This window comes from Vitis riparia, chromosome 6 (genome assembly GCF_004353265.1).
Source record: "Vitis riparia cultivar Riparia Gloire de Montpellier isolate 1030 chromosome 6, EGFV_Vit.rip_1.0, whole genome shotgun sequence".
NCBI lineage: Eukaryota > Viridiplantae > Streptophyta > Magnoliopsida > Vitales > Vitaceae > Vitis > Vitis riparia.
Genome location: NC_048436.1, coordinates 3,314,132 through 3,342,062, shown reverse-complemented (window position 1 = coordinate 3,342,062; position 27,931 = coordinate 3,314,132). Strand labels below are relative to the sequence as shown.

The window sequence follows — 27,931 nt, the reverse complement described above, 5'->3', positions numbered from 1 at the left end:
AGAAATAGAGATGGTAATGCGATGGAGAGGAAATGGATCAGATCCTCCATTATTAAAATTTGACCTAACCACAAAAATTAGGGCCCAGTCGGACGAGGGGGGGCACCGTCAAAGAAAGCGAAGGGAGAAAACCCCCAAACAGAAGAGAAAAAGCGAGAAGGGAAAAGCAGTACAGGTGGCGCGCTTCTCTCGTCACCACTCTCTTTGTTGCGTTGCAAATAAATAAAGAAAGCCGTTTTAACCCAACCCCCGGAAGAAAGCATATTCGGAAATCCCCAAACCCTTAACAGATCTCAGTGCTCATTCAATGAAACATCTTACAATGGCTCCGATTCCGTCGGAGAACGGGGTCGAGGGGGACGACGAGAGAGAAGAGGAAGAGGATGATTCCGAGGAGGAGGAAGAAGAGGAGGAGGTGGTGGAGGAGGAGGAGGAGGAGGAAGAGGAGGAGGAAGAGCCGCGGCTCAAGTACCAGAGAATGGGGGGCAGTATTCCCACGCTGTTATCCAGCGACGCCGCGTGCTGTATCGCGATTGCGGAGCGGATGATCGCGCTCGGCACTCATGACGGCACCGTGCATATTCTTGATCTTCTTGGCAATCAGGTAATCCGATTGATTTGCGGTTCGGAATTTGGGTTGTTTGATGAAGTTCTCTTAAATTTAATCTATTTTCCTTCTGATGTTTGTCTGTATGTTATTAGTAGGATTGCGTAATGGAGGATTAGAAAATGATGGAGTCTTTGGTGATATGAACTAGTGGTTAGAGCGAAAGAGTGTGGAGATGGATCATTTGATGAAAACCTAGCTCCAGTGTTTGCTTTTAATTAGGGTCTATCAAGCTTAAAAGCAACATATGCTTCTTGTTTGTACCACATTGGAGGCTACGGATGGTGGTGTTTTATTCATTTAGAATGAGTTGTTGGGCTATAAAATTGAAGCGCGTTGCTTGTTCTTCCTAGTGCATCTTGGTCTTCTATCATTGTGATCTCTTAACTGCAGTTGATTTTGATTATGTTGAACCTATAAGGCTATCTCTGGAATCTGATATTTTATGCTCCCCTTAATATTGGGCTAAGCTCAACTAAGCTATGCCTGAACTATTTGTTGTTGCAAACCTCTCTCTTTATGGCTATTAGGGTTATCTATGGTGATATACCTACTGTTAAGCTATATGCAATTGTGCCTCATCTCCTCCTTTCTCCACATCAATGTTCTTGTACCATTTATAGTATAGTTAGTTGTACATGAGCAAATCCTCTCAGTGTGCGTCCTGTCAGTTATCCTTGAACAAAGTTGCCTAATCATGTACCATATTTGGTATGTCCTTTAAAATTGTACTATCTGGTGATGTCTTAATTTTGAGCTTATTGAGCTACTCATTATTGGTACATTTTTCTAAAACCACTTTTGGTGCCATCTATGGTGCTAGAAGCATGTTTTAGCTTAAGCTTGTGAAATCCAGCTCTTTTGAAGTTTTATCTTTATTAAAAAACATTCCTTTCCTGACCACCTCTGAAATTCCATAGTACGATCTCAGAGAATACAATCCATGCCTAGGTCTTTCTGCATCAACTCAAGTACCATAAATCATTCTAAACTGTTTCAAATTGACTCCAATCTCCAGTACCAAAGCTTATGAGGGAAACTTTAGGTTCTGTGGTACTCTATCCCCAATCCCTTCTAAACAATCCACCACACCCCATCCCTCCTTATTGCTAGCCAACATTAAAAATTCAGGAATTTTTTTCTTTTTAACCTCTCATTCCCAAACCACACATCCCAACAGAAATCTATTATTCAACCATCTATAGTGGTGAAATGAACATGCTTTTCAAACTCTGGCCACCTTTTCCTATTTCTTTCCACATAGTGACACCATGTGAAGCTTTCCCGCTCTTGACACTCTCCCCTCTTCCACCTTTCCTCATTTGTAGTCCACTGTCTTTCTCCTAGGTTCATCATCTCCCCATAGCATATATCTGAAACAACTTACCTAGAAAGCTTTATTACAGTGTGCACCCTCTGGAGGTCCCAACTTCCAACCATCTTCAAAGAGCAAATTTTCTTCCACCCACTAAAAGTTCCTTAAACTTATTCCACAATCCACCCCAAAACAAGAACTTCCCGTCAAAATACTTTAAAATCAAGTATCAAACTTCTATGGATTTAAAAGAAGATCCCAACAACAGATCAAAAGCAATCCAACCTAACACAAATTCAAAACACTCTTTTCCAAATTGATCCTGAGCTTGAAACCAAATCAAAATAAAGGGGCATGAATTTTAGGAGCCTTAGTTGGTTTTTTACTCCTCTCACAAAAGTATCAAAGTATCATCAACATGAAAAAGATAACATGCAACCACACTTAGTTTCCCTTTACCTGCTACCTTAAAACCCCTACTAAACATGCCTTCCTCCACTGCTTTGTGAATCCATCTTCTGATAGCCTCCATCACTATAACAAACATACGGAGAAATGGAATCCCCCTGCCTCAGGCCCCTCGACCTGCTAAAGAAACTAGAGAAATCCTGTTGTCTACTGCCAGTTGAGTATGCCCAGAGTTCACTTACTCCAATTCTAGGAATGAAATATTAGATTGTGAAGGCCCAATTAATGTTTTGGCAAGCCTTTGTGATATTCAACTTAAAATCTAAGTGTATGTCCTGTGTACTTTGGAACACTTTTTCGGGCGTTACTTATTATGAATTGATTTTGATTACCTATCAAAAAAAAAAAAAAAACTTAAAATCTAAACCAACCTGCACTTATCTACCTAGAATCCAAATTCATTTGCCACTTTTATGGCATATAAGGCTTGCCCTCCTTTGATAAAAGCATCTTGAAAACTGGAACCGCCCTTCTGGCCACTGCTTTAAGTCTCAATGCTGGAATTTTGCCAAGAGTTTTCTCATTTCTATATTGAACTAATTGTCCTCAAATCTTAATCTCCTCAACTCCCTATTTCTTTGGAGCAATGAAAGTGGCATCATGCTTCGAATTAAATCCCTTGACTGTTAATTTGTACCTATATGATGCCTTACTATGAAATATTATCTAGAATTTTATTTTATATTTTTGATTAGAAACAAACATTTTGTCATCATGAGGTAAGTAAATAAAAAGAAGGATGAGAAATCCTTCCCCAATCACAACCACTACATGTTGTTATCTAGAATATGATAGTGTATTGGAAAATTCTTAAAGTGTCTGCCTTAATAACCTTTTTCGAAACCTGAAGGACATATTGCCAATCCTAAGTGGAATTTATTAATGGAAGAATCTCATTTTGAAGGAGATTTTCCTATCTTCATCTGGTATTTCTTCTCACAAAGATGCTTGGTAGCTGATTTTTGGGAGGGTATAGATAGTCAAGGGCACAGTTTCCCATGCTTTGGAGAAATTTCCTAGACAGCCACGTGGAATGGCTAATTCAAAGTTTTCTTTGGATTTTGCAATATTGAGGCAGATTGTTTAAATAAGTTGAATTAGACATTAGTAAAGAATGGGAAATTCTCAGTTCAAATTCTTTTTTTTATAGCTTCTTGAATTCAATGGAGCAGGGATCCTTTCTTGTTAAGGAGGTCTTGGTATCTTTGACACCTACTAAAGTTAATCTCTTTGCTTAAGTGTCCACTTGGAGAAATTTTTTTTGACCAATCAGCTTAAAGAATGGGGATGACCTCTAGCTAGTTGGTGTTTCCTTTCTAAGAAGCATGATGAGTGGGCTTATCATATTCTGATTCACTGTAGAATGTCTTTTAATTTGTGGCATTTGGAGTCAGAATGTTGTTTAATTTTTGGAATTTGGCATTTGTTTTGTTCGGTGTTTCATGAATGCTTCCTAGTTGATTAAGTAATTATCATTCAGTTGTCATCAAAGATTCCTGGAAGAAACAGTAGATATTTTGGAGGTTAGCTCCTCTATGCTTGATGGATATTTATGGAAAGAGCAGAATAGAAGATATTTTGAGTGGAGTTTGGAGTTGGTGCTGAAATTTATTTTTAATTATTTGCCTAATTAGGTCTTCAATTGTAACATTACCACCCTTGTTGATTTTGTCAACTTTCTTGGTAGGAGTTAAGGTCTTCTTGTCATTTGCCTTTAGCAATCTTTGTATAAATCCTGTGTGCTTAGATTATGACTCTTTATTTGTTAGGTGCATTTGATAAACTATCTCTTTGCCTATACAAATAATATAGACATTTATCTGTTTGTTCTTATGATGAGAGTTTGCTAATCCTGTTCTGATCTGGTCTAATATGAACTTGTAATCATGGAATTGACTCAATCATCAGAGTATGGATCATATGCTCATAGCCCAAATATGTTCCCTTTGGATGGAACAAACCTGTAATTCTTTGGTTCCAGTAGCTAAGAAGGATGTGTAACCATGCAACCACTTATTCTATATCAATACATATTAAAGTATCGAGATATGCATTTTACTTTAAGTTGTAGGGCAATGCTATCTTCATCTTGTAAAATTTGCACTGCCAATTTATTTTCTTAGGGTTCTTTAAGTATGGTGTGAGATAAGTGGGTTGCATTGATCACACTACTTGTGGATTTTGGGTGGGTCATGAATCTGGTTTCCTGACATTTAAACTGCTTTATTCACAAGCAGATGCAGTATTGAACACTTGGTGCATTTTCAGCTTCATTAGGGATTATAGATTTTTGCATCTAATTACTTGTTTATTTCAGATATATTAAACTTGCCTTATGTTTGAAGTTAGTCCTTGATTTTCTGCTTTTACAGGTTAAGGAATTCCGTGCTCACAATGCTACTGTCAATGATCTTAGCTTTGATGTAGAAGGTGAATATATCGGAAGTTGTTCAGATGATGGATATGTTGTAATAAACAGCCTTTTTACGGATGAGAAAATGAAGTTTGAGTATCATCGCCCAATGAAGGCCATTGCTCTAGACCCAGATTATGCAAGAAAGACATCTAGAAGATTTGTTGCTGGTGGTTTAGCAGGTCATTTATTTTTTAATACAAAAAGATGGCTAGGTTACAAGGATCAGGTTTGTGCTAGCTCTTGCTAACGTTGTTGCTTGTGCCAAAACCTGGTTACTTTCCTGGTTCCTGAATTGCAGAAGTTTATCCTTTTTCTAGGTTCTACACTCTGGTGAAGGTCCTATACATGCAGTGAAGTGGAGAACAAGTCTCATTGCTTGGGCTAATGATGCAGGTGTAAAAGTTTATGATACTGCTAATGATCAGCGTATAACATTTATTGAAAGGCCGCGAGGAAGCCCACGTCCTGAGATTTTGGTCCCTCACTTAGTGTGGCAGGTTAGTTAAGGATCAATATAGGCACGGTATTTGGCAGGGACATCCTCTCAATGGGTCTCATGCAAACTTTCAGGCTTGCATCGTAGTCTAGAACAGATGCAATAGCAGATTTTTTTGGTCAAATTTAAATTTATAATTTTCCTGATCATATAATATTGTTTGGATGAATTGTGTACTGTTACTCACTGTTCTTTCATCTCATTCAGGATGATACTCTCTTGGTCATTGGTTGGGGAACATCTGTGAAGATTGCTTCAATAAGAGCAAATCAGTCCAATGGAACCAATGGGACTTACAGGAATGTTTCCAAGTCCAGCATGAACCAGGTGGATATTGTGGCGTCATTTCAAACCAGCTATTTCATTTCAGGAGTTGCTCCTTTTGGTGATTCTTTGGTTGTTCTAGCCTATATTCCTGGAGAAGAAGATGGAGAGAAGGAATTTAGCAGCACCATTCCATCACGCCAGGTATTTTCTCCATTTTTGTGAAAGACATGAACTCCTATCATAATGAACTCCTCCAGTTGCAAATTGAATTTTGTTAGTTTTATCTTTAGGACTAGTATTAAAGCACAAATGCAAAATGAAAGGAGTTCATGCTGCATATGTGGACTCCTGCCACCTGTGATTGTGTTCTTGTAGACTTGGTAAATATCAGTTCTTTGAATTACTGAGTTATTTCTAAACCCAAATGAAACCAATTTTAATACTGACATCCCTGTCTTCTTCTAAGATAATTATGTTTAAGATGCATTTTCCCTCTTAGAATTGTTTCACATGTTTGTGTAGTGTAGTCTTACACATTAGTTTTATGCACACAGCACACATCTATATGTCACTTTTCTTATATTCTTTAATTTTTTATGAACTGAATTCATATTTAATTGTTATCAAGAGCAGGTTCTGGTTTTCTGTTCTAAAAGGCTTCATCTCTGTGAAGTTTGGTTCTTACATTTATTTGTCTAGCTCTCTTATGCACTCGCCTATCAGTCAAATGAGTTTCTGATATTCTACTATGTAATATTGTCCATTCATTATTGTCATGAACAATGAATTGCCCTGTTGTCTAATCTTTGCTTCTATAACCCTATATGGTATCATTCTTTTTATTCACTTGCCTTATGAACTATTGAAGTGACTGCTCTGTCACTGTTTATTGTGAAAGATGACATCTTTCTTGCATAAACCTTGATTCTCATTTAGAAAAATGGGAGGTATGATGGCTGCTAACAAGTTTAATTCTATTTTAAACAGGGAAATGCGCAAAGACCTGAAGTACGCATAGTCACATGGAATAATGATGAGCTTGCGACAGATGCCTTGCCTGTACATGGCTTTGAGCATTACAAGGCAAAGGACTATTCCCTTGCACATGCTCCTTTCTCAGGTAAACATATTTTGCTTTCAAACTTCACAGTCTTGTGCATGAACAGATAATTAACTATGAAATCATTGTATCACTTTTACATTTGAATATAGGTAGTAGCTATGCTGGTGGTCAGTGGGCAGCTGGAGATGAACCATTGTATTATATTGTATCGCCGAAGGATGTAGTTATTGCAAAACCAAGGTTAGTATTGACAATTCCTTGTTTTGTGTCTTCTATCTGGTATGATTATTGTTTTTTTTGTAAGTAAAATCTAGTATGAATATTGTATTGATATTCAATTGGATTTGGAGTATGATATGTATTTTGGCAGATATAAATTGGGTCTTTTGGACCTGGGAATCCTATTATGGTCTAGCAATGATAAAAGAAACAACTTCTATTTGATGAAGATATGTATGTTCACAAAGCAGCCGATTCAAGTTTCATTCCAAGCATCTGCCCTTTCTCATATTATCCAATTGGTTTCTTTACATTGATTGATCTTACCCTGAGCTTCACAAGTGATTTCTAACTAATGAAGTGTTATAGTTTTGTTTGGTAATGCTAATGAAAATGATTTTTTCATATTTGACTTACCATTGAAAATATGAAAGAAAATCAAATATAATTAAGATTAATTAAAAACTCATGCTTTTTCAAGTTGTTTAATCTTTATACAGAAGGGGAAAAACAAGTAAAATGAATTTGAAGAAGCATGTAAAAATAACTTTTATATATATATATTTTTTTGATAAATATCACGAATATATATAATTTATATATATATATATATATATATAACTTTTATATATATATATATATATATATATATATATAATTTTTCCTTTTTATTTTCTCTTCCTCGCATATTCTCTCAAATTTTCCAAGAACCAAACATAGGGTTCAAGTTGATTTGAGGCTACCAAATTCTTTGATTGAAGTAAAAAGGTTTTGGGTTTTTAGAGTCAGCTCACTTTGATTGGATAATTGACCACTAACATAATCACCTTTTTGTTTTGTTTATTTCATTATTATTATTGTTTTTGTTGTTATTGTTGTTTTGGTTATCATTATAATCATCATCATTATATTCTCTTCTTCTTCTTTTCTTCTTCTTCTTATTGTTGTTGTTGTTGTTATCTTTTCCTTTTCGTTTCTTTACAAATCAAAATGTTTTCACAGTTTTGATGGGAGCATAATGAAATTTGAAACCATCATTTTGATTTCCTATTTGCTTAAGGTGTTTTCTGCCATTATATTCTTCAATACTATTTTAAAAAATAGAATATCACAAAATTTGTTTGATTTGAGAAGCGAATTGCGTTTTATGATTTTAGGGATGCTGAAGATCATATCTCTTGGCTCCTTCAACATGGGTGGCATGAAAAAGCTTTAGCAGCAGTTGAAGCAGGGCAAGGGCGGAGTGAACTCCTTGATGAGGTTTTTTTTCTTTTTCATTTTCATTTTTATGTATTTTTTGGGCATTATGTTCCCACTGTGTGTCCATGTGTTTGGGGTTGGGTGGGGGATGGGGAGGATGTTCTTTTGTGTGAGATCATATATGCCTTCATCAAAATGTTTACCTGAGATGTGTGTGTGTGTGTGTGTGTGGATGTAGGTAAATTATGCATATGCCTATATTATACATACACATCCAACTGAACTCCTCATATCCTTTGTGAGTTATAGATGCACGCACAATGTGGAACACAACTCAGTAGAGTCCTATGCTAACTCCTCGGTTTGCTTCATGAATTCATTATCTTTGTTAATTGCATGCTGATAAATATAAACCATTAGCTCTATCTCTTCCCTATTTCTATCTTGCTCCAAACGGGAAAAACATTTTTTTTTAATCAGAAACCTAATAGATCTTTTCTATTAATTGAAAAAGATCAAGAAGGACAAGATATCCCTTCTTGTGGGGTGGTGGGGCTCTTGAGCAAAAACCTCACTTAGTAAGGTGGCCGATCGTTTGTTTAGATGAAAGAGAAGGAGGGCTGGGGGTTAAGAGTCTTGGGACATTCAATAGGGCTCTCCTTGGCAAGTGGAGTTGGCGCTTTGCAAATGAAAGAAAGGCTCTTTGGAACCAAGTGATTAGAAAGGAAATATGGGGAGGAAAGAGGAGGGTGGAGCTCTTGTGAGGCTTATGGAGTTGGGTTGTGGAAAGCAATTAGAAAGTTAGGACACCTAGTGACCCCTTCTTTTGACTTTGTGGTGGGTGATGAAAGGAAGGTGAGATTTTGGAAAGACAAGTGGTGTGGAACCACCCCTTTGTGCGAGTCTTTCCCTTGTTTATTTGCTCTAGCAACTTCCAAAGAGGCTTGGGTAAATGAAATTTGGACAATTGCGGGGGAAAAGGGAAGGGGTGGGGGGGGGGGGGGGGGGGGGGGGCGCGGGAGTTGGAGCCCTTGTTTCACTAGACCTTTCAATGATTGGGAGATGGAAGAGGTGGAAAGGTTGTTTTGTTGCTTGGATGGGAAGAAGGTTAATGTGGGTGAGGAGGATAGGGTGAGGTGGATGGACTCGAAGGATGGCTTGTTTTCGATAAAGTCTTTGTATAAAGCCTTGCAGCCGGTTTCTCTTGTTTCTTTCCCTTCGAAGATTATATGGAACTCTTGTGTGCAGCCTAAATTAAGTTTCTTTGCTTGGGAGGCTTCGTGGGGAAAAGTTTTAACCTTGGACCGTTTGCAAAAGAGGGGTTGGGCTTTGGCTAATAGATGCTTTCTGTGCCAAATGTTTGAGGAGTCGATTGATCACCTCCTTCTTCATTGTGAAAAAACAAGGGAAGTGTAGATGTTGCTCCTTTCTTTGTGTTTGGAGTGTCTTGGGTGTTTCCCTTTTCAGCAAAGGAAACCCTCTTAGGGTGGAGGGGTTCTTTTGTGGGTAAAAAGAGGAAGGCGGTGTGGCAAGTGTGACCGTTATGCTTGTTTTGGGCCATTTGGAAGGCAAGGAATAAAATTGCCTTTGAAGATAGTGTGCTGTCCATCCAAAGGCTGAAAGCTTCTTTTGCGTATTTACTGTGGTCGGAGACCAAATTGTGGATAAAAGGTGGTCCTTTGACCTTAATAGATTTTATAGATTGGGTGGGTTCATGGTGAGGGAGAAGGTTTTTTGTTTTCCTTGTTGTTTTTGGGTCCAGCTGTACTTCTGTGGGTCGCTATTTTAGCACCTCTTCGTAATACAATTCTTTTGCTTATTGATAAAAAAAAAAGAAAAAAAGATGTCCCTCCACAATGTACAAATTTAGATCAAGGCAAGGGAATGAATTCCTTTACATGGATCCATCTAGTTGAACAAACGAGCAAAAGTACAAAATGTAAAACAACATTTGAAGCAAGCACTAGATAGACTCAATGAGACACATAATATCCAACAAAATTTACCCATTGCTTTGCTCCTCTTTTAGCTAGCCCATTAGTCAACTGATTAGCTAATCTGGGAACCCATTAAATGGAGTATCCCAACTCTGTAAAGATATTGAATATTTGGCATAGCCACCCATCAAGTCTCCATGAACCTCTTTCCTATTTAGCCAATCATGAGATAACAATTGTTGAATTCCTCTTCACTACAAAATTGGATAAGCCTAAAGCTTTTGCTTGTACAAGGCCCTCTAGAAGTGCTACAACCTCGGCCCCAATAGCAAACCATCACCTGTAGCTATAGAATAAGCTTTGATTATTGAACCTTGATGATCTCTAATCACACAACCAATCCCAAGTTGCCTTAGGGCGTCCAATGCACATCCATGAAAGTTCAATTTATTACCAGTCTACTACTTCAATTTAATTACTACTCTACTACTTCAATTGGCGCAGGGCATGCTTTTGAAGTCTTTCTGACCAACCTACTTGACTTGCAAACAAGTCGTTAGTCTAACAATAAAAGGCTCAAGGGGATGCCTTTGAAGAGATTGCTAGTATAATAAAAAAGAGATGAAGAATTGTGAAATAAGTCCCAAACCCCATCCATTGTTCTCTTAGTATTTTCAAAGATCCTTGCGTTCCTTTCTTGCCAAATTGACCAAAGCATAATAAAGCTTGCAATACCTCATCGAACCTTCCCTTTTGCATGATTTCCAAAAGCTTTGAAGGAAATAGACATCATCTCCACCACCAAATTTGGTGGTACCCAATCTATTATGGAGAATAGTCTATGTGCATAAGTCCAAAACCACTGAGCAATGAAGAAAAAGATGATTAATTGATTCTCTGCTCATCTTGCATATAAACCATTACCTTCTTCTATCCCTATTTCCGTCTTGCTGCAAAAGGACAAAAAATTGAGATAGTTGCCATCCAAAGAATTGAGACACGTTGCCTTGGAAATGTTTATTAAACCAGTAGCTTCATCTGTCCCTATTTCAGTCTTGCTGGAAAAGAGTAAGGAATTGAGATAGTTGCCAATTAAAGTATTGAGATACGGGCAACAAGTCTTGCCCTCGAAATGTTTACCAAAGTATTACTAAACTATCAGCCCTCCCTTTCCTGTATTTCTATCTCACTCCAAGAGGAAAAAACTGAGACGGGTACATAGTTTTACCTTAAAAATGTCCAATTAAACTGTTGGCTTCATCTATTCCCCATCTTGCTCTTCTTGCAAAGGGGTAGGTTTTTTTTTTTTTTGTACTTATTTGTAGTTTTCGTTGTTCAATGTTTCTCTGTTCCCCATTTCTGTCTTGCTCCAAAGGGAAAAAAATTGAGACATGAGCAAGTAGTTTTGCCTTAGAAATGAGTGTTAGGCCATTAAATTCATTTGTCCCCATTTTGGTCCTGCTGCAGAAGGGCAAAAAATTGAGTTCTGCAACCAGTTCACCTTAAAAATGTCCATTAAACTATTAGCTTCATCTATTCCCTATCTTGATCTTGCTACAAGGGGCAATTTTTTCTCTTTGTGTTACTTATTCTCAATTTTCCTCATTTAGTGATGCCATCGCATAACGAATTCAATTACAACATCATATTGGGTCTTGGGCTCTAATTTCATGGGAAGAGATTCTTGGTTCCTCTTAACTTCTATTGTTTAATTGATTAGGCTAGATCCCTTACTTCCTTTTTGGGATGTTCCCATGTATTGCACATTTTAGAGGGTTCATCCTCTTCATAGGCCTTTCAATAAAATGGAATTTCTAATGCTATTTTTGGCACTTCTAAATTAAATTGCTGTACGTGTTTCAGATCTATTCATTAAGATTTAAGGTTTAACTATTAGGATAAAATTCAGAGTGATTGTTCCAACAATCAAGTGAATCCTTCTTGGAGTAAAACTCATGAAATCATTTCCACAGAAAAAATTATTTATTAATTTTTACACTAAATATTTGTTTGTTGCCTGCTGGTTGTTCTAATTCTCTTTATTTTGTTAGTATGCCACTTGTATGATGGTCCTGTTACCAATGTCTGGTTGATTATGATCATAAGCAATTAGTTCAGCTATTGATGCTTGTGCACTTGTATTTTTATTTTTGAGACTAGTCTTTTCATGAAATTGTAGGCGATAACACTTCTTTGGTTGGCATGGCCTCTTAATCCTTGTTCGGGAGAACTTCTCAAATGCTAAAAGATTTGTAGGTCAAATGCAATTTTTAAGAGTGTTTGGATAGAATTCTTAATTGTGGTCCTAACACTTCCCAACATGATTTATCTGTGGTTTAAAGTAGGGAGACCCATACTTTTCTTCTAATAGGATGTATAGTTTCTTATTTAATTAAAATTTTAAAAATGTTATAATTATCCTTATCATTAACAAAAGCATTTTATTAATGATAAGGAAAAGTGTAAGAGGCAAGACGCTTTGGCATATTGCATGTATCACTGTATTGTGGGTTGTGTGGCAAGAGAGAAATGCTAGGATTTTTGAGGAAAAGTGTAAAATGGAAGGGATGTTATGGGATCTGATTCATTTCTACTCCTCTTTTTGGGCTTCTTGTACCATTGCTTTTAGAGGAATTCCCCTTAATGTTATTCTACTTAGTTGGCTTTCAGTTTGTAATTAGAAAGGGGTAGATAACTTTCGAGAGAGTTTGGTTTTGATTTTTGAGAGTTTTTGTACATGCTTTTATAAATATTTCTCCTTGTACAGTGGAGGGTGTACTTTTACTTTGATCAGGTTTTGTACTTTGAGGGAAGGACCTCTCATCCTTCTCTTCATCTTTATTATTATCAATATATTTTCTGTTTCTGATAAAAAAAAAAATTAATAAAAGCATTTTGAAAATACAGTTTTGAGACACAAAATTCAATCGCACTGCAATATTAATTACTTCTACTGTTAAACTCTAAAGTTAAACACTATCATAACTAGGGCTTAATAATTCCATATTTTGATTTCCAATTTTTGTTTAGACTGTTTAATATATTCAATAACAGAGTATGCTTTCATCTTGTCCTCTATATACATAGGTGGGATCAAGATACCTGGACCATTTGATTGTGGAAAGGAAATATGCTGAAGCTGCATCTTTGTGTCCCAAATTGTTGCGTGGATCTGCTTCAGCATGGGAAAGGTACCAAATAACTTTAGTTATAACCTTTTTTTTAAAGTTACTGATTAGTAACTGGCTGTGGGTTTCTCACCAGATGGGTTTTCCACTTTGCTCATCTCCGTCAGCTCCCTGTTTTAGTTCCATACATGCCAACAGAGAACCCAAGATTGCGTGATACTGCTTATGAGGTTTGTAATGCGGACAATTTTTTTATTAGAAGAAGAAACAACAATTAATTCAGACATCAATAAAAAGTATTAAGGGTGAGTATCCTTCAAGTGTACAAACAAAATTAACTCAAACAAAAAAAAGCAAACAGATAAACAGCCAAAAAGCCTAACAAATTATTGTTGTCTCTATTTAATCTCTTGATAGTTGACATATCCCTTCTGATTGACCCTGGGAATCAAGGCATGAGTTGTTGTTGGTTTTGTTACAGGTTGCTCTTGTAGCCCTGGCAACAAGTCCATCATTCCACAAGGATCTATTGTCAACTGTTAAATCTTGGCCACCTGTGATTTATTCTGCATTGCCTGTTATCTCAGCCATAGAACCTCAGCTTAATACTTCATCCATGACTGATACGCTGAAAGAGGTCAGGCTGAATATATATTTTTTAGATTTTGTCATATGCTTTATAAATTCAATTTGTACTACATGCTTTTTAAATCATATATTCCTTTACTGTCTCAGGCTCTAGCTGAGTTTTATGTAATCGACACACAATATGAGAAAGCTTTTGCACTATATGCTGATGTAAGTGGATTCAATGTACATTTATGCACAATCATATCTGGGTACAAACACAGTTTTCTTTTTTAATTTTTAATTTTTTTATTATTATTACTCTATGCATGATATATGTAATATGCTTCAGGAAAGCAAGGTGAAGCGTCTATTCGTAGTTCTGATTCTCTGGAGCAATTTGATTTTATCTTTGCTTATTCCATTTTGCTTCTTTTTCCAGCTTATGAAACCGGACATATTTGACTTCATTGAAAAGCATAACTTACACGATGCCATTCGTGACAAGGTATGGTAGATTTCAGATCAAGTTGAATTTTCTTAAAGTTACCCTTTTTTCCAGGAGGATATTATATGTTTATGGATGCTTGGGCATCTGGAAAACAAATCCATATCTCACTTTGGGACTTTAATTGAGGCTTTTACATTCATGTCTGAAGAGGTTAACTTTTTGAATGTCAAAACAGCTGTTTAGGATTTGCTAGACAACTGATTCAGAAAGAATACATATGCAGAAATACATTTATGCATATACATATATACATGTATATGCATGTTCACATACATAAAAACGGGCACACACATATATATGTATAAACACATTTATGTGCACATAATACATACTGTGCTGACATTTATGTGCACATTTATGTGGGACTTGCTTCATTTCTATGTTTCTTTTTGGGCTTATTGTACTGACATTTTTAAACCCTATCATTTAAGTGTAATTCAGCTTAGTTAGCTTTTGATATGTACACCCTAGGGTTGGGCCTACAGGGTCAGGTTCCTTGATGAGCTTCAAGAGATGTTATACTTGTATAGGCTTTTTTGTTCCTTTTGTATAGCCCTCCTTGTATAGTGGAGGTTTCTTTGGGTCTTTTGATCAGGTTTGTATATCATGGGGAGGATTTCTTATCCTTCTCATGCTTTATTCACTTTTAATTAATATATTTGTTGTTTCTGATAAAAAATAAAATAAATAAAATAAATACATACATATATACATTTATACACACATGCATAAGGGTGCATACATGCGCGCACACACGTGTGCAGATATGTTTATTTGTGCAAGTGTATATTGTTGGGAATTTACATATTCTACTCAATCTTGTAACAAGGGGAGAAAAGGAAAATGGTTGGGGAGTGGAATGCTAATGCTTTTCCTGGTATTACTTTGCAATCTGGTTATATTATGGCATGATTGTTTATTCTGTTAGATGTACCTTTGCAGGTTGTCCAACTGATGATGCTAGATTGCAAGCGTGCAGTTCCATTATTGATCCTACATAGGGACTTCATTACTCCATCTGAAGTTGTCTCACAACTTCTGGATGCCAGCAAAAAGTGTGATTCCAGATATTTCTTGCATTTATATTTGCATGCATTATTTGAAGTCAGTCAACATGCTGGGAAGGAATTTCATGACATGCAGGTATATAGCAAGCCTCTACTAGGTTTTCTCATTTCATGTGATTATTATAGGTTACTTAAATTTGAACTTGCAGTTCTCTTGATGAAGGTTCAGGTATCTACTATGAACAGTGCCTTTTCTTATTGATGGTTCCTGTTCTGAATCCTTTTGGATTGTGTTTGAGTTAGACTTTTCATAAATATTTCACCTAATCAATGGAGAGGTCAAATTCAAGTTGAAGTGAACAAATTAAATTAAACCACATAAGACTCATCAAAGGGGGTATCTAAATCTTGTCTTTCTGTGGATAGTCTTTTGTGTTACTCTCTCAATCTTTGCTGGTTGTCTTAACTAGATTTTCTAAACCGCAACACTTTAGGTTTTCTAAAGATATCAAGGTATTCATGGATTTCTGTTGGGTGTAATACAAAAAATCGGTATATATCCTATGTACACTGGTTAAACTTGAACCTCAACTAGTGGTTTAAATTATGTCATTGACTCCTTGCAATAAATTGCATTTTTTGCTGTTGGGCACATGGTGCCTCAAGGATAAAGTAATGTAATGGTTTGTAAAGTAATAGTTGTGTTTCCAATTTTGTGGTGGGACAACACTTCATTGTCCTTATCAAGCAATAGCCTTACACTATCAAGACTTTATTCATCACCTTGCGTCATAGTGGGTAATGGTTTGTTGATTTACTTTTGGAAATATCTGTGGTGGGGGTTCAGCTCCAATTCCACTTGTTTTCTTGCCTTCACCAACCCTCTGAATTGAAAAGAACACACATAGATAACTTTTTCTTATCTTTGAGTTCCCCTTCTAGGAAACTTTGATATCAAAAGAAAATTCAGGAATACAAAAATGAATGACCTCTCATCCCTCTTGTTGTGCATGTAGATCGTCTTCTATCCTAGACAAGATGAGTCAATCATTGGTCCTAGTGACCTCTTCTCCTCCAAATCTTTTTTTAATGCTATTTCAAAAATTTGAGTCCTTGATTATTTCCCCTCAAGTCAAGTTTTATTTGAAAGTTCGTACTTTAGAGTTAGAGCTTTTTCATAGTTAATGGCTAATGAGAAGGTTAGTAGTAATTTGATTTGCCTAAGGATGCCCTATAAAATCATTAGACTTAGAAGAGCTGGCTTTGGAGTTTGGTTGCAAGGTGGGAGTTCTTTTGTCGTCTTGTTTGGGCCTTCTTCTTGGTGCCCCTTTTAAGTTTGTGGTGGCATGGGACGGTGTAATGTGGAAAAGATAGTATATATCCAAAGGTGGGAGACTTGCCTTGATTTGGAGCACTCTATCTAGTATGCCCATTTATTTCATGTTCTTTTGCATTCCAAGGAGCGCTAGGTTGAGGTTGGAACTTTGGGGAGGAGGGGCCTTAGAGCGGACACCTCATTTAGTAAAGTGGACCAATGTTTACTTAGGCAAAAGAAAGAGTGGCTTGGGGGTAAGGAATTTTTCAACACTTAACAAAGCCCTCCTTTGTAAATGGAGTTGGCGGTTTGTTGGGAGAGAGGAGGGCTTTATGGAAGCATGTGATATGTGGAAAGTATGGGCGATCCAAGGAAGTGAGAGAAAGTTATGGGGTAGGGTTATGGAAATCAATTAGAAAGGATTGAGATCTTGTGGCAAGTAGAATTGCCTTTTCAGTTAGGAATGGATGAAGGGTTTGATTTTAGAAGGACAAGTGGTGTGGTGACGAGCTGCTATGTAATATATTCCCTTCTCTTTTTGCTATTGATGATTCTAAGGAGGCTTGAGTGGAAGATGTCTAAAACTGGTCAGAAGAAGGAGGTTGTTGGGCCATGCTTTTCTAGGCACCTAAATGATTGAGAGGTGGATTTAGTGGAGTGGTTCCTTTTAAGCTTGCATAGGAAGAGAGTGAGTAGCAAAGCGAAAGATAAGGTGATTTGGATAAGGTCGAAAAATGGTAAATTCTTTGTTAAAGCTCTCTATATAGCTTTAGAACTGGGATGTACAACTTTGTTTCCAGCATGTGTGATATGGAACTCTTTGGTATCGCTGAAGGTGAGCTTTTTTTCTTGTAAGGCTATTTTGTCAAAGGTTTTAACCTTGGATCATTTGAAGAGGAGAGGTTGGTCTTTGGAAAATAGATGTTTTCTTTGTTAGGAAGAGGAAGAGTCTATTGATCACTTATCCATTGTGTCAATACAAGGGTGTTGTGGCATCTTTTGTTCTCCTTCTTTGGAGTGCAGTGGGTGTTTCCCTACTCTATCAGAGGCACACTTTTAGGTTGGCATAGTTCTTTTGTGGGTAAAAAGCAGAGAAAGGCGTGGTGGATTGCTCCCTTATGTTTATTTTGGATAAATAGGAAGGAAAGAAATCATAGATCTTTTGAGAATGAAGAGCATTTTGTTCATAGACAAACATTCCTTGCTTTGTAATCTTTGGACTTGGTCTAAGTTGTTTTTAGTTTCTAGTCTTCTGTCTATGGTAGAATTTGTGGACTGGTTGGGCTTGTTTTGAGGAGGGTGATGTCTTTGTTGCCTCTTTCTTTTGGAGGCGCCTTTAGGTGGTCGTTGTATACGTCTTGTGTATTTTAGGGTGCTTTGTAGGTGTCTTTTGTTTTTAATATTATCTTGCTTTACTCATAAAAAGAAAAAAAAAAAAAAATAGACATTAGCTCTGCATTCTTTATGTGGAGAATGGGAGTTTGGATGGCTATCTTTTCCTTCACTGCTTGTTCACATTGGGATGTGGTGGAGGTTATTCTTGTTGACTTTAATTGAGAGATGTTCTGGGAGAAGGAGGGAGATAGAAACACTGGATTTTTCCATAGGATGGCAAATGCTCACCGAAGGAATAACTCTCTGGATAGAATTAAAATTAATGGAGTATGGATAACTGAGGACCAGGAGATGAGGGAGGGAATAGTGAGTGCTTTCCAGCAGTTACTTTCAGAAGATCCAGGCTGGAGAGCAGATATTGAGGGGCTGCACCTTAATTGCCTCAATTCCCGTGAAGCTGAAGTCTTGGAGATGCCGTTTACTAAAGAGGAAATTTACGCTGCCCTAATGGATATGAATGGTGATAAAGCTTCAGGCCCAGATGGCTTCACAATTGCTTTTTGGCAATCAAGTTGGGAGCTAGTGAAGGAGGAGATTATGGACTTGTTTAGAGAATTCTATGACCAGTGTTCTTTTGCCAAAAGCCTCATTTCCACTTTCTTAGTCCTCACTCCTAAGAAAGGAGGGGCTGAAGACTTGGGTGATTTCTGGCCAATCAATTTGTTAGGGGGTTTGTACAAGCTTTTGGCTAAGGTGTTGGCGAATAGGCTAAAGAGGGTGTTATATAAGGTGGTTTCCGGGGACCAAAATGCCTTTGTGAGGGGCAAACAGATTTTGGATGCGTCACTTATTGCCAATGAGGTGATTGATTTATGACACAAATGAACAAGAAAGGGTTGATCTGTAAATTGGACATTGAAAAAACCTATGACAACATTAATTGGAATTTTCTTATGAAAGTTCTGGTTAAAATGGGCTTTGGGTCGCGGTGGATGGAGTAAATTTGGTGGTGCATCTCAATCGCCAAATTTTCAGTTATGATCAATGGGGTGCCGGCTGGCTTCTTCTCGAATTCCAAGGGGCTGAGGCAAGGAGATCCTCTTTCCCCGTATCTCTTTGTGTTGGGCATGAAAGTGCTTAGTAATCTGATTAGAAGGGCGGTTGATGGGGGCTTCTTGTCAGGTTGCGGAATTCGGGGGAGAGGGGAAGAGGAGATGATGATTTCACATCTTCTTTTTGCTGATGACACAATCATCTTTTGTGAAGCTAGGAAAGAGCAACTGTCCGCTCTAAGCTGGATTTTGGCTTGGTTTGAGGCGGCTTCCGGTCTCAAAATTAATTTAGATAAAAGCGTCTTAATTCCGGTTGGTGAGGTGGAAGATATTGAGGAAATGGCTGTGGAGCTTGGTTGTAAAGTGGGATTGCTGCCCACTGTTTACTTGGGGTTGCCCCTTAGAGCTCACCACAAAGCTGTCTCTATTTGGGATGGGGTGGAAGAGAGAATGAGGAAAAGATTAGCCTAGTGGAAAAGACAATATATTTCGAAGGGAGGGCGTATCACCTTAATCAAGAGTACTATGGCCATCTTGCCTATTTACAATATGTCCCTCTTTCGAATGCCTAAGAGTGTTGCAAATAGACTCGAAAAATTACAAAGAGATTTTCTTTGGGGAGGGGGAAGCTTGGAGAGGAAAGTCCACTTAATTAAATGGGAGGTGGTGTGTACTCAAAAGGAGAAGGGTGACCTTGGCATTCGGAAGATTGATCCCCTGAACAAAGCATTGTTGGGTAAATGGTTATGGAGATTTGCCGTTGAAAAGGATAATCTCTTGAAGTTGGTGATTGGGGTGAAATATGGTTAGGAAGAGTTTGGGTGGAGAACTAAAGAAGCCCGTGGGACTTATGGAGTGGGGGTTTGGAAGGAGATTTTGAAGGAAGGTAAGTGGTGCTGGGATAACATAAAGTTTAAGGTGGGGAAAGGGACTAGAGTTAAATTCTGGACTGACCAGTGGTGTGGCAACGCGGCGCTGTCCCAATCTTTCCCCCAGCTTTTTGAGTTGGTGGTCCACAGGAATGCAACGGTCAATGAGATGTGGGACCCAAGCAGTGGTCAAGGAGGTTGGAATCTTAGATTTCATAAAGACTTTAATGATTGGGAGCTGGACTTGATTAGAGGATTGCTTAATATGCTCAGGGACTTTAGGATATCTTCAGAGGAGGATGTTGTGCTTTGGAAAGGGGGAAGAGGGGGGGGGGGGGGGGGTCATGGAAAATATGGGGTGAAGGATGGAGAGCCCCATTCCTTATTTAGCTTTGTAGATTGGTTGGGCTCTAATTGAGGGTTGGTGAGTGTAAGCTTCTTTGTGCTTTTTGTTTTTGGGGCTTCTCGTGTATACTCCCTGTATGCTTCGGGTTGCCTTCTTGCTACCCTCTTTTAATGGAAAATATGGGGTGAAGGCTGCCTACAACGGGCTGGCTGTTATCAATGCATGCGCCTTTCCGTCTAAATGCGTTTGGGTGGACAAGGTCCCAACCAAAGCGGCCTTTTTTGCTTGGGAAGCCATGTGGGGGAAGATTCTCACCTTGGATAGGCTTCAAAAAAGGGGTTGGCAGCTCCCTAACCGTTGTTTTTTGTGTGGTTGTGAAGAGGAAAGTGTAAATCACATTCTTTTACATTATATAGTGGTAAGGGCCCTATGGGAAATCGTCTTTGCCCTTGTTGGGGTTCAGTGGGTGTTCCCAGAGTTAGTGAAAAAGGCGTTATTTAGTTGGAGGGGCTCCTTTGTGGGGAAAAAAAGGAAAAAAATTTGGAATTCTATCCCGTTGTGTATTTTTTGGATAGTATGGAAGGAGAGGAATAGATTAACATTTAAGGGAGGGGTGTTAGATATACAGAAACTCAAAAATTCTTTTGTTTGTACCTTGTGGAGTTGGGCTAGGGTGTATATTGGAGAGGAGTCCTCTTCACTCTTAGGCTTTTTGGAGTGGCTAGCGGCCACTTAAGGGTGGGTGAGGGTGCTTGTTTTTTGTGCTCTTGTTTTAGGCTGATTTGTATACTCCCTGTATGCTTGGTGGCCTTTGCCCTTTAATATATTTGTGTTTATCTATCAAAAAAAAATTTGAGAGATGTTCTGGGAGGCTTTGCAGATATGACTGTTGTCTCTTTCCTAGGGTTTGGAAAGAGCCCTAGAGGGAGAGTTTTGCAGAGAGGAGCTGCCTTGCTAACATTTTGGATTCTTTGGCTTGAGGGGAATGGAAAAATTCCAAGATGAGGAGGTCAATTGGTCTTGGAAAGAGTCCTAGAAGGAGAGTTTTGGAGAGACAAGGCACCCTTTCTAGCATTTGGGATTATTTGGCTTAAGAGGAATGGAAATATTCCAATATGAGAAGGTTGGTTAAAGAAGTATCTGAGAGCTTGAAAGGGCTTTGCTGGCTTTTTGTTTATTTCTTTGGATTGAAGATAGATTTGCTTGATAACCATACTGACTGTTTTCCCTAAATACTCTTGTACTTGGTTTTGGTTTAAGGTATTTGTCATTCTTCTTTGTATATTTCTTCTTTCTTACCTATATAATATTATTTTCATTTTGTAAGAAAGAAAAATAATTTATGTTGAGTTTTTTTCTTTTGCTTTGTTGGTTCCACATGATCTATCCATTACTTGTAGAATCTGGAACTTTGGCTCTTTCCTATGAGGCCTGTCTGTTTGATTTTTCACTTACATCACTGTTCCTCAATACTACTGTTCCTATTGGAATTGTTCAGTTAATGCAGTACTTGTTCTATATATTTATGCATCTGTATATGTATATATATGCTGTGTGCATTGTCTAAAGTTTACATTATTATTTATTTTACTGTAATAGGTAGAGCTTTATGCAGACTATGATCCAAAGATGCTGCTTCCTTTTCTTCGCAGCAGTCAACACTATACACTCGAGAAGGTTTGCACAGGCAACGAATGGTTAATTCTAATTACATTATGATTTTTTCAATATATTAATTTTTGAATCAATCTCAGGCATATGAAATTTGCGTCAAAAGGGATCTTTTGAGAGAGCAAGTCTTCATCCTTGGACGGATGGGAAATTCGAAACAAGCCCTTGCTGTAATCATTAATCAATTAGGGGATATAGAAGAGGTGCTTTTCAAATTCTTTAGTTTCGCTGATGTATTAAATTTAAATTTTTAAAGGGATTTCTCATTTATCTTTTGCAATTACTATTTTTTTTCCATCTATTTTGAAGCTTGGTAGTGATGGGATAATTTTTGTGCTCGTGCACAGGCTGTAGAATTTGTGAATATGCAGCATGATGATGAACTTTGGGAAGAATTAATCAAGCAATGTCTTAACAAACCTGAAATGGTATGTTTTAGTCTTAACCTGCAGACTAGAACCACATATTAACTCATTTAAATTCATGTCCTCTCTTTTATTTCTCAAGTTGTTTAAGTTTGATGCTATAATTTGCAGGTAGGCGTGTTGTTGGAGCACACTGTTGGTAATCTTGATCCTCTCTACATTGTAAATATGGTGCCCAATGGCTTGGAGATACCTAGGTTGGTATCAAAATGATTTCAAATTTTTATTTCAAGTAGAATCTTAATTTTGCAACCTAGCGGCTTTATTTCTAGTTTTGTGTTCTTTGTTTTTTTTATAGATAAACAATTGATTGAAAATAACCTACTACGTGGAAGGATGCGTCAAACAATATGTTTTCCATTTATTTGTATTTTTTTTATTAGGAACAAACAATTCATTAGTGCTTGCTTGTCAATGTCTTTACTGGAAGGTTTGACCCAACCTGCTGCATTAAGTAAAGTAGGCATTCTGTTGAAATTAGCCTATGATGGTTTAGTGGGTAAAGATGCAGTCTTCCTCCATGACCATCAAATTGGTAATAGCTGAAGAAGCAATGTGTAGCAAAATATTCTCTATGTGCTATATAGTTCATTCAAATTCCATGAAGATGAGAGTCAGTTAGGGAGCCTTTGTTGGTTTGGAAGACGTGAGGCTTAGATAAGCAGAGGAGGAAGGTATGGCGAATGGCACCGTCTGCTTATTTTGGTGCATTTGGAAAGAGCATAATGACCAGATGTCTAATGAAGAAGAGAAGTCAGAGTCAAAGGCTGAAGGAGACCCTCGTTAAGTCCCTTTTAGAGTAGTCTTTGGTCCCATTAGGGTTGGCTAATTGTACATTATAGATGGCTTAAATACTTTTTTTAAAAAATAAAAATTATGATGGCTTAAATAGTGTATAAAAAAAGGTTATTTTGATTTTTTGGAGGGTTATGTTCTTCAGTGCATAGGGCGTGCCCCTTTTGTTGGGCGCCTTATATATGAAATCTTGTTTTTCTATCAAAAAAATAAAAAATAAAACTAGAGATAAAAATTAAAATCTATGAAGTGCCTCCTAGGTGATCAAGGCATTCCAAGGTTTTCTTTTGTTAAGCACCTTCTATATGAAATTCTGTTTTTGTATAAAAGGTGCCCCTTTTGTGGAAGAGTGGCTAATGTGGAGAGATAAACTTCTGTATTGGGTTGTAGAGTGCGCAAGTTGCTTGCTACCTACTTGGGCCTCCTATTGGGAGCTCCTCATAAGTCTTCAAAGGTGTGGGATGGCATGGAAGAGAGATTTGAGAGAAGATTGGCAGTGTGGAAGAGGCAATGTCTTTCCGAAAGGAGGGAGACCTTTTTTTTGACTAAATGCACTTTGACTTGAGGCACCATGGCTACATGGCAGTTCTCATCCTCACTATGGAACTTTCTCTTTTTTCAGTTATTATAAATCCCTATACCACATCATAGTCAGGACTGCTTTGGAATGGAGCAACTAGAAAGGTAAGGAAGCAGCAGATGCATGAATGGAACATGCAAGAGTGGGCTTTGAATTTCGTTTGAATTTAGTGGCAAAATGAATAAACAAGCTTTTAGCTTGAGAAGGCATCTTTGGATTGTTGAACTTTCATGCTTATGTAGCATTTCAAAATTTCTAAAAACTCAGTAAATGACTGGTTGAGCAAGCGGCTAATGATAAGAATACATATCAGCATGATTTCTATCCAGTCTTTGTGCTAGCCTACTAACCCCGGGGGGTTCACCAAAGACAAAGAGAATCCAACCAAAGGGCACACCTTCACGGCTTTATTTGCCTTACATGAGTACTTATTCATATTCGAGGAAGGCATGCCACAATAGGAACGGTTTGTTGATAAGAAGTCTTGTCTGCTAGAGGGTTAGCTCTATCAACTCCGTATCCCACTCATGAAACACTTTACTTGGAAAATCCTTGAGTAGATTCGGAGGCTTTTTTTTGGGTGGTGGTATTCATAATCTTAGAGAAAAGGCCTCACTTGGTTAATTGGTTCATTACCTATTTGGGAAAAAAAAAAGGATGCGGATCTTGGTATTCATAATCTTTCCACTTTAAACAAGGGTTTACGTAAATAGTGTTATAGATTTGTAGAGGAAAGTCCTTTTGGAAACAAGTTATAAGTGGGAAGTTTGGAGAAGAGGAAGGGTGATGGTGTACATGCAGTGTGTAGGATGACTATGGGGTGGGGATGTAGAAGGCAATAAAAAGTGAGTAGGAGGTCATAAAAAGCATGTTTCATTTCATATTTGGGAATGGTAGGAGGGTAAAATTTTGGAAAGATAGATGGTGTGATAACTTGTCCTTGGAAGAGTTCTTTTTGATGTTATTCTCCTTAGCAACCACCAAAGATGATTGGGTAGTGGAGGCATGGGAGCTGGTTGGGGAGGGGGTAAGATAGAGTCCTTCTTTCTTAAGACAATTTAATGATTGGGAAATTGAGGAAGTGGAGATTGTTTTAAGGAAACTACATTCTTCGTCCAAGTAGATGGCTTGAGGAGGATAAATTGAGCTGGAAGGAAAATAAGTGCGGCAAGTTCTCCGTTAGATCCCTTTATACCTCCTTAGCTAGGGGAGGCAGGGAGCCTTTCCTCGCAATCATAGTGTGGTATCCTTGGGTTCAAACAGAGGTAGGCTTCTTTACTTGGGAAGTGGCATGGGGGAGGAATTATGACTTTAGATCAACTCAAAAGAAGAGGTTGGAATTTGCCACATGGATGCTACATGAGCAAAGACGATGAAGAATCAACTGATCTTTTACTTCTTTATTGTACCAAAGTAAGAAGGTTGTAACAATTTATTTACTATTGTTTTGGTGTGGTTTGGGTGACACACTCTACAGTTAGAGGAAACCTGGTTGGCATGACTAATTCGTGGGGAAGAAGCAGAAGAAAGCTTAGAGGGCCACTCCCTTGTGCTTATTTTGGACCTTATGGATTGAAAAAAATAGGAGGTCATTTAATGATGTTGAACAGTTGGACCAAGCAATCAAATATTATTTTATGTTTATCTTTTGGGAATGAGTTAAAGTATACATAGAGGATGAGACAATGTCCATAGACCTTATAGATTGGTTGTACTTCAAGTAAGGGGAGGGAGTTTGTTTTTTGTTTTCTCTTTCCTAGGTTAGCCTTTAGGCATAATTTGTCTACTTTGTGTGTACTTTAGTGTGCTTCTTAGGTACTTGTAATATATTTTCTTATTTGCCTATGAGAAAGGACTAGTGTATTTTATAAGCATTGCTGTAGGTTTGTCCTTGCAGTATTCACATATGGAAATTGAAAAGTCTGTTATGTGAATTTTTTTTTTTTTTTTGTGAATTCCACAGCAGTGATCTATGGCCATCCTTTCTTCTTTCTATTTCAGAAAGGAATGGTTGGTATGCAGTCTGTCCTCAGAAAAACCTGGGGAATCCCCTTTTCTTGATTACCCCAAAGTGTGCGTCTGTTTCTTGTTCTTTGAGCTCAACTGGTCATATGCTTCTTTCTCAGTCATGCCATTCCAGCTGCATCTGCTTATATAATAGTGTATAAAGATTTAAGTTATAATAGGAGTGGGAGTTGATTCCTCTCGAGACCCCAAGAACTAGGGTTAGCTCTTTTCAAAGTGAATGGGGAGTAGGGAGAAGTGATCAAAGCCTATAATTACTAACAGCAAAATATATACAATGCAAAAGACCATTTGATTAGCTGGCTAAAAGCCCTCTTTGGAGCATAAAATTGAAGTATTGTGTAAGGAGATTACTTGCTAAATTATCCCTCAGGTATGCAGTGTCTGGTCCGATAGGACTGAACTACCTTATAATCTGCTGTTAGCATTTAGTTTGTCACTCAGAAAGAAGAGTATCACTCACCCATAGGAATAGGATAATTTTTTTAGTGGGCAACTGTTGTTTAGCGATTATGCATAGCCCTTTGCCTTTTGAAATCTGTGAGCTGTGCCAATACAGATGTTATCCTCTGCGAGGTGAACCTGGATGTGCAGAAACTTTCTTGTTCATGCTTATCGGCTTTCAAAAGAGGATTGGAGAGACTTGACCAATAACAAAAGAAAAAAAGAGAAAGGGATGGGATTTCTACAAGCTCTCCAAAACAGGCTAACAGGCTGGCTTGTCTTTGCCCCTGTCCTTCCTTAGCTTTCCTCTTTGGACTTATTTTAAGATTCTGGTCTACCTGCCTGCTTTTTGTCTTGGAAAAGACCTAGCCATTGCCAGGGGATATGAAGAATACTTCAAAACTGCTGGATGTAGAAGACGGATTTTATGTTGGAAATGCCATTTCTTCTACTGCCATTCCCACTTCCTGAACGAAGTGTTTTTATATTATATTGCTTAAGACTTTCCCTAAGAACTAGCCATCTAAAAATTGCCCTCTGTTTTGCGGAAAATGATTTTGAAATGAGTCCTTATTAGATTGGTTCCATATCTACTGGTTCCATATTTATTGCTATTGGCTTCCATTTTTTTGGCCCTCTTAATGGGTGAAAAAAATTATTGTGATTAGCATGCTTCACTATATTCATGTGGATCACCTATCAGAGCATTTTCAATTTTTAATGATATCTAGGGCAATTTAGACTTCTCTATTAGCACTACCATTTCATTTTGTCTCTGCAGACCAGGAAAGGGCACTTGGCAGGAGAGTATTTGTTTTATCCATGAAAACTAAGTGATGGGCCTCAATTAAATTATTCTTTTGAAATAAATTTCCATCTTTGGTATTAAACACTTATTTCTATGCCCAGACTTTGCCCATTTTCGTCCTCTCTAATGGCTGAGTAAAGACTAATGTAATGCTAATATATGCTAGCCGTTCGCATAATGTGAAAATTTAATCCTTGTTACACTATAAACCTTTTCCAAGGACTATTTTTGTTAGATTTATATGTAATATCTCTCTATTTTCTTGAGTTCTTTTCAGGCTAAGGGATCGCCTAGTCAAAATTATCACTGATTACAGGACTGAAACATCTCTTAGACATGGATGCAATGATATTCTCAAGGTACTCCTTTGCTTCTCATACCAGCATAGCAATTTTTCCCATAGAAAACTTCATCATGCTGGAAATGCTTTGACATTTCGGTATAATTGTCGAACTGTCAGGCTGATTGTGTAAACCTGTTGGTTAAATACTATAAAGAAGCAAGACATGCAATTTACTTGAGCAACGAAGAAGATGAAGTGCGAGCGAAAAGGGGTGACAGTAGGGCTTCTCAGGCAACTGAGAGACCACTGAGCATGAAAACCATGGAGGTTAAATCAAAAACTAGGGGAGGTGGAAGGTGTTGCATGTGTTTTGATCCCTTCTCTATACAGAATGTTTCGGTCATAGCATTCTTTTGCTGTCATGCTTATCACATGAACTGTCTTATGGATTCCACTTATTCAGTCAGTGGCAAGCAAGGAAAGGGAGCCACTTCCCAGGAAACAGCATCAGATTATGATGAGTATGATAACAGTGTTGATGGTGAGGATGATGCCTCATCGGGTGCCCCTCGGATGCGTTGTATCTTGTGTACTACTGCTGCCGGTTGAGTATAGGTTTTTTGGTGTGTGAGAGTGTGCGTGTGTTTTTAAGTGTGCATAAGTTTTGTTTAAGTTATATATGAGGTTTTTTTGTCTCTCTTAAATTGGGTTTAAGTCTTGTATCTTAGTTTATTTATTCATTATTGAGAGGCTTGTGTATCTTTTTCGGCCATTTGAGCATT

General features: G+C 37.7%; 1 protein-coding gene across 1 annotated transcript; it reads left to right on the top strand.

The window, feature by feature from the left end:
- The first annotated feature begins 133 nt into the window (after positions 1 to 133).
- Positions 134 to 27,923, top strand: LOC117915947 (vacuolar protein sorting-associated protein 41 homolog). The gene is made up of 19 exons (XM_034831711.1): positions 134 to 604; positions 4,763 to 5,032; positions 5,124 to 5,303; positions 5,510 to 5,770; positions 6,557 to 6,689; positions 6,782 to 6,872; positions 8,009 to 8,111; positions 13,076 to 13,179; positions 13,253 to 13,346; positions 13,598 to 13,753; positions 13,852 to 13,914; positions 14,126 to 14,191; positions 15,137 to 15,337; positions 21,718 to 21,795; positions 21,873 to 21,992; positions 22,137 to 22,217; positions 22,326 to 22,411; positions 27,144 to 27,225; positions 27,327 to 27,923. Exons 1-19 carry the CDS (start codon positions 308 to 310, stop codon positions 27,756 to 27,758), a joined length of 2,898 nt encoding a protein of 965 aa, XP_034687602.1. The 5' UTR covers positions 134 to 307; the 3' UTR covers positions 27,759 to 27,923.
- The last annotated feature ends 8 nt before the right edge of the window (positions 27,924 to 27,931 follow it).

Coding starts and splice junctions, on each gene's coding strand:
- LOC117915947 (XM_034831711.1), top strand. CDS start 308: ATGAAACATCTTACAATGGCTCCGATTCCGTCGGAGAACGGGGTCGAG. Junction 5,771..6,556: donor GCACCATTCCATCACGCCAG/GTATTTTCTCCA, acceptor TATTTTAAACAG/GGAAATGCGCAAAGACCTGA. Junction 22,412..27,143: donor AATGGCTTGGAGATACCTAG/GTTGGTATCAAA, acceptor AGTTCTTTTCAG/GCTAAGGGATCGCCTAGTCA.